Here is a 6,744-nt window from a genome sequence, read left to right as displayed (position 1 = left end):
AAAGTGTCTCAGATGCTGGTCAAAGGACGTGTGGGGCTGGTATACCCAGAAATACTGTGTGCATCCGTCAGCTTAGATTGCATTGCAGTAACAAACAACCCCCAAACAGCCTAGGACAACAAAAGCTGTTTCTTAGCATACTAATGATCCATGATCGTGTGGGCTTCTGACACCCCCAGTCCTTTGTGAGTCTGGGTATCATTTTTTTTTCTTGGAGGGGGCCGGTTGGAGGTCCTGGGGATTGAATCCAGGGTCTAAGCACTATGTTCTACCACTTAGCTATACTCTCTCCACTTGGGGTAGCATTGCTTCTAAGGCTCTTGAGTGATTCTTTCTTGGCCTCCTGTAAATTCTCCACATGCAGGTACCAATCAAAACTCGGCCAAAGAGTGAATGGGGACCCTCCACAAATTCTTAAAGCTCTCTCTGTGAATTCTAGCCTTTTTGGCCTGCCTGAATTCCCAACTCTGTCTTCTCCAGCCAGTGAAAGCTCTGAGCTCTGCTTGGGCTTCCCCTCCCTGCATGGCAGCCTGGAAACTCCTGCCAGGAAAAAAGCTGGGCCAATTGTTGGGCTCACCTTGTCTCTCCCCTTTCAAGGACCACTGCATTGCACTTATTTCTGAAGTGTGAAAAGAATTAATTCATGCATTTTTTCCAGTTTTCCACCTATTTCAAGCAGGAGGGTAATTCTAGACCCTGATACTTCACCTTGGCTGGAAGTTCTCGTGGGCATATCTTTTTTGGGGGGAGGGATAATTCGGCTTATTTATTTATTTAATAGAGGTACTGGGGATTGAACCCAGGACCTCAAGCATGCTAGGCACAGGCTTTACTACTGAGCTACATCCTCCCTCCTCTCATGGGGATATCTTAATTTCATCTTTGCAAACACCTGCTGATCAATGGGAATTATAATACTTGCCTGAGGAATTTTTCTTGAGAAAGACCATTCCAGCACTGACTTGGGCCAGTTGGATTCCTGTATCACTTTTGTTTTCAACACAGTTTAATAGTTTCCTTTTATTCCCTCCTTTTTCTTTTTCTTTTTCTTTTTCTTTTTCTTTTATTTCACTGGCATTATTTTTAATAATAAATTATGCTAGCCTTAAGGTATGAGCTGGGAGGAGTTCTCTACATGCCCAATGTGTGGCTGTAAGTTAGGTTCTGGAATTCCTTGGTGGATGAGTTCAGAAGCACATTTGCCATTGGGGCTGTGCTATGCCCCAATAGCAAATACATCCTGGCACCTCCGCAGTTTAGCACAATGCAGTCATGGCCAAAATACACTCTTGTGGAAACTGTTGCAAGCTGGAGAAGCTACTTGCATCCAAGTGGCCACTGTGGGTTCCAGTGTTGCCAAGGTGAAAGAAGAGTGCAGGGAGGTGACCACTTGTTCTTAAATGTCCCAGTCTGGAAGTGACATGGTCAGTCTCATCTCAGCCCATCTATTTATCTGGAGTGGTTCTAACCCACCACTCAGAATGAGTCCCTTGAGCTCAACCTGAATTTGGTTCAGTTCCCTTAGATGCAGACCCTGAGGCAAGGATTTCAGTGTAAGAAGTCGATTTGTGGTGTCATTCTCAAATCAGGAGAATGGTTCTTCTTTAAGGAAGACTTAAAGCGTTGGCCTTGGGCTGCCAAGGCTCATTCCTCTTGCTGCCCTCTGAAAGATACTTCAGAGTTGTCTAAGCCAACAGCAGAGAGAGTTGGGATATTACCCAACTCCCATCTGCCACTGAGATTTACCCCACTCAGCACATCAATAAGAAATACAACACAATGTGGTAGGCAGAATTATATCGCCCTAAATATGCCCGTGTCCTGATCTCCAGAACTTGTCAATATGCTATGCCACCCAGAAAAGTGGGAATCAGGGTTGCAGGTAGAAAGAAGGTTCCTAATCAGCTGACCTCTTAGAATAGTGAGGGTGCACAGCATTATCCAGGTGGACCCAGTATAATCACAAGAGTCCTTTAAATGAGGAACAGGGAGGCAGAAGAGTTCGTGTTTGAGTTGTGCAAGGTGGGAAAGACTTAGTCATTGCTGGCTCTCCAGATGGAGGGAGGGAGGGAGCCCCCAGCTAGGGATTGCAGGCGGCCTCTAGAAGCTAGAAAAGGCAAGAAAGTGGATTCTCCCCTAGACCCTCCAGAAATACAGCCCTACTGACACCTTGATCTCAGGCCCATGAGACCCATTTTGGATTTGCAGCTTCCAGAACTATACGATAATACATTTGTGTTCTTTCAAGCCACTAAGTTTGGGGTAATTTGTTATAGCATCAGCAGGAAACTAATACACGCACCCAAAATAATGGGTTTAAAAAAAAAACTTATATGAAGAAATCATAAAACTTTACTGAAGGACATTTTTTAAGTTCCTGAATAAATAATGGGTTCATGAATAATGAACAGATAGATAGACAGACATATAGATACATATTTGTATATCTGTATATTCCCATCCAAAATGACAAAAGAATTCAAAACTGTATCTGGGAAATAAAATACATGGTAGTAGAGAAAAACCAATTGAAAAAAGACAATATCCTAGTGTACAGCAAACATTATCATTCAATAAGAAAATATGAAAATGAATATATGTGTATGTATGCATGACTGGGACATTATGCTGTATACACACCAGAAATTGACACATTGTAACTGACTATACTTCAATTTTTTTTAAATGACATAAACATATTATCAAACTATAGTAATTGAAACAGTAGCAAAGGAATAGACAGTTCAGCGGAACACGTAATGCAATGTGTGATTTTATTAAGGGGATGTCATGGGGGGGGGCCGAGGGTATCAATAGAAGGAATGAGATGGTCTTTACCTATGCAGGATGGGCCTTAGAGGATAAAGGGGTCTCAGAATCTCTCAGGATCTCAGAGACCTCCGTACAGGAGAAGGATGGGAACTCACTAAAGGGAAAAACAGAAGGGTGTGGAGCCAGAGAGAAAACAGCAGAGCCCCAGTTGCCTGATCTCTGGGGGCCATGGTGGGGGAGGGGCCAGGGATTGGAAGAGGCAGTGACTCTCAGAGTTCAGGGCAGGGAGTTGAGGGCTTCTCACAGATCCAGGAGTTTTCTGTAACACATCTGCCATCATTCCAGCCGTCATTGTGTAATTCCACACAGTCTTCATCTCCGTGGTTGTTGGGTTCCCCATCTTTCCAGAAGCTGTGAACCCCACCAGGGCTATGAGGCCCCCTACTCCACCCAGAGCTCACTCCCAACCACCCCCCAGCCTCCACCTCAGAGGAGCTGGTCCCTGGGCTTTGGCAGCAAATTGCTGAGGACCAGCCAGAGGGTGGTGAGGAATTCAGAGGCAGGGTTTTCAGGTTTTCAAAATGTGGATTCAAACACCACCTCCATCAGAACCAGCGCTGGCAAAGTAAATATAAAGATTCCTGGTCCCAAATCAGACATCCCCGCCCCCACCCCGAGCGTGGAGGCAGGACTCTGCATCTTCACCAAGCCCCGCAGGTGATCCGTCCTGGTCCCAGAGTCTGAGCACCTTGGTCTTGGGGGTGGGTGGTTTTCCCTGCCCATTCCCTCCGGGCCATTGTCATTGGGAGGTCACCTGAGTTGAAGGGAGCTGTTGTCCAGCCACCGCCAGGAGCCCTCATTGTGGTGGTCGCTGAGGCCTATCCAAGTGGGCTTATTATTTCTGACATACCAAAGCTTCAGGAATTTCTGGAGGTGAGGGGCGGGGGGAGAGGGGTATCAGAAGGAATATCCCTGAACACCATCCATCCCATGTCTGCCCACATTCCCAAGATCCCCTGCCTCCCATGGAAGTTCTTTCTGCCGTCTAGCCTATAGCTCCTCCTCAAGTTGTATGTGCTCACATGTGTCTGTAGGCTGTGGATGTGTGTTAATGTGCATACACGTGTGGAAATATGTCAACTTGGGTCTCAGTTCACGTCCATTATTGATGGTCTCAAGGGTACTCTGAGTTCTTTTTTTATCTACATGGGCTCCTCTTATCCACATTCTTCTCATATGACCTTCCTGAGTCCAATATGGTTCCTCCTCCAGGAAGCCTTTCCTGGCTGCGTCCTCCCTCCCATCTCTTTTCTCAAAGGGCAGAGGAGGGTGGCAGAAGGCTCTGGTTTGTGTGTGTGTGTTTAATATTTCTTTTTTAAGTGTTTTTTTTTTAATGAAGGTCCTGGGGATTGAACCCAGGACCTCACACATGCAAAGCGTGCACTCTACCACTAAGCTATACTCACCCCCTAGAAGGCTCTTTGTTGACCCAGCCCCAGTGGGAACCTTGCCCAGCCCACCTGCTCTTCAGCACTGTTGACAATCACCAGTTGGGCCTTAATGTTCCGACAGGCAGAGACGGCAGATTTCCAGTCACTCTGGGTCCAGGAGAATAAGTAACAATTCCCCTGGAAGACTTCCCAACTCCAGGGGCAAGGATGGCACAGGCTAGCTGGGGGAAGGGGCGGGGTTGGGACAGAGAGGTCGCTTGGATCCCTGGCACCAGACATCTGCCTCAGATCTTGGGAACCCAGGGCCAGACCTCTGTGTTCAGCTGACAGCTCAGTCCCCAGGAAACCCATGAGACAGATCACAGCTCTATACTGCCCTCCTCAGAGTGGAAGCCATAGATGGTGGCTCCCAGCCCCACCCACAACCCAGTGACATCCTCATAATCTTGGTGTGGATCCCTTACCCAGGGTGGCATTCATCCAGGTCAGCTGCTGCTGGATTCCTTCCAACTTTGATTGCATCTGCTCCTGTGCAACAGCAACTGGAGGAAGAGGACCTCCATTATGAAGCACCTACTGTGTGCTTGGTGCAGAGAGGGCGCCACAAGAATGTTACGTATGGAATGTTACGTAGTGACTCCAAGAGCCCATTATACAAACGAGAAAACTGAGACTTAGAGAATGACTTGCCCAACACTGCCAGCCCCCAGGACCTCATGCAGGGGCCCAGTCCCCTCCCCCATGCCTGCCTTCTCTCCTTGACCCCTGTGGTGGTGGCTCATCCAAGGGCGTGCAGCCTCAGAGCCCCTCTCCCTCTCCTCCTCCGGAACCCAGCTTGCAGCCCCTTACCCGGGTTGTGGCTCTCCTGATCATCCCTTGTCTCTTTCTGCAGGGACTGGTGAATCCTGGAGACTACAACAGAGCAGGGAAATCTTCCTTTATGAGCACCGCTCGATGCCTGACCCTGGGCCAGGTTCAATTTCAGGGATGCTGAGAGCCTAGGCTCCCTGCACTGGGGGAGGATGAGCTTCATTTCACACTAGGAAACAGGCTCAGAGATGGGGAGTAACTGGCCCATGGTCACAGAGAAGGTGAACCCTTGTAAGTTTAGGGACTGTAGGAAAGGACCATCCCAGGGAGAAAACCCAAAGGGACCCAGGACTCCAAGCCCCCAGCCTCTGACTCACCTTGAACCATGGTGGTCACCAGGAGCATAAGGAAACCCAGTGAGGTGAAAACCAGGAACAGAAGCAGAGGCGCCCGGGTCAGACACCCTGCAGGATCAGCAGATGAGCAGAGAGCTAGGGGCAGGGGGCAGACCCTGCCCCCGCTCCACCCATGCTGGAGAGAGCTTCCTAACCGCCCCCTTCCCCAGCTGCCTTCTCCTGCAGCAGCCACCCCAGTACCTGGCAAGCTCCTCCAGCTGCAGAGTTGTCCAGGGTCTTTCCCAGTCAGTCTCTTGCCCCAAAAAGTCTCCTCTTCTGAATAGGACAGAACACACTCAGTTGAGCTTAGGAGGCTGCTGAGCCCTGTGCTCAGGACTGCAAGCTGGAGGCCGGACCCTCCCACCTCCCGCAAGGTGGAGGCTGGACATCTCCCCTCCAGCAAGCTGGAGGCCAGACCCCCAACACCTTCAGGACCTTGGAGCCCTGTCATCCCCATCACCAACCAGAGTGGGGGTCCAGTCTCACCAGAGCCATCTGGCTCCCTGGGGTCAGAGATCTCTGCCATCCTCCTCTCCCCTCTGCTCCTCTTTCCAAATCCTCTCTGAAATGTGGTTTTTTTTCTTATAACCCCACATATTTCCTTCTGTAGCCCCTCCTCCAATCTGTTCCTTCTCAACTCGGGGAGAATGAGGAACAGGATGGGGATACCACTTACTTGGAAATATCCGGGGAGAAACGGAGCATCTGACACAACTAAGGCAGAGTTTTGTGGGTTTTGTCCAGCAAGAGTCCCAACGCGGAAGGACAGAATTACTCAAGACTTTATCAAGTCAAGAGAGTGAGAGGGAGCCGGAGACCAACTCCCTGAGCTCCTCCAAAGCTCTGGTGTTTACTGAGAATAGTCAAAGAATCAAAGTGAAATATGTCATGGGAATGTGTAAGGGGCACCGTGTACATGCAGGGATGCAGGTCAGCAGTTTTGTGAAAAACAGAAACATCATAATCTTAATTTATACTTAGGGAGAAGGTTACAATATTTCAGGAGCCAAGGAGTGTACAGTTGATAATACAGTTATTTTAAACCTCAGACAGTCATAAGAAAGATTGCAGTGTTCCAAACAATTGATAATGAAAACCAGACCACTACAGAGTCTCTATACAATGATCAAAAATCATCTTAAGCGTGCGAAGCAGCCCAGCTCTTCCCAGCTAAGGGCTAAGTCACAGTCTTCCGTGAGCGTCCGCAGCCTGCGCTAACCGCCTACGCGTGATAAGCGAAGCATGTCCTGCTGGTTAGGGCGGGGGACAAGTTCCGGTTTTCCATAAGCACAAGCAGCCCTGAACCTATGACCTCG

General features: G+C 48.9%; 1 protein-coding gene and 1 non-coding gene across 2 annotated transcripts; both read right to left on the bottom strand.

The window, feature by feature from the left end:
* Positions 1-2,757: 2,757 nt before the first annotated feature.
* CD209 (CD209 molecule) lies at positions 2,758-6,011 on the bottom strand. Its single transcript, XM_015240970.3, has 8 exons — positions 5,915-6,011; positions 5,630-5,704; positions 5,411-5,497; positions 5,073-5,135; positions 4,688-4,765; positions 4,293-4,444; positions 3,587-3,699; positions 2,758-3,183 (listed from the first exon to the last, which is right to left on the bottom strand). The coding sequence occupies exons 1-8, from the start codon at positions 5,952-5,954 to the stop codon at positions 3,042-3,044; spliced, it is 750 nt and encodes a 249-aa protein (XP_015096456.2). The 5' UTR covers positions 5,955-6,011; the 3' UTR covers positions 2,758-3,041.
* Positions 4,167-4,242, bottom strand: TRNAA-UGC (transfer RNA alanine (anticodon UGC)). The gene has a single exon. It is a non-coding gene; the product is annotated as a tRNA-Ala (tRNA).
* Positions 6,012-6,744: the final 733 nt, after the last annotated feature.

Source organism: Vicugna pacos, chromosome 22 (genome assembly GCF_048564905.1).
Source record: "Vicugna pacos chromosome 22, VicPac4, whole genome shotgun sequence".
NCBI classification, from domain to species: domain Eukaryota; kingdom Metazoa; phylum Chordata; class Mammalia; order Artiodactyla; family Camelidae; genus Vicugna; species Vicugna pacos.
The sequence above is the reverse complement of the archived record's forward strand: the minus strand, read 5'-3'. Positions and strand labels throughout refer to the sequence as shown.

Coding starts and splice junctions, on each gene's coding strand:
- CD209 (XM_015240970.3), bottom strand. CDS start 5,954: ATGGCAGAGATCTCTGACCCCAGGGAGCCAGATGGCTCTG. Junction 5,498..5,629: donor CAGCTGGAGGAGCTTGCCAG/GTACTGGGGTGG, acceptor CTGATCCTGCAG/GGTGTCTGACCCGGGCGCCT. Junction 4,766..5,072: donor TCAGGAGAGCCACAACCCGG/GTAAGGGGCTGC, acceptor CTCTTCCTCCAG/TTGCTGTTGCACAGGAGCAG.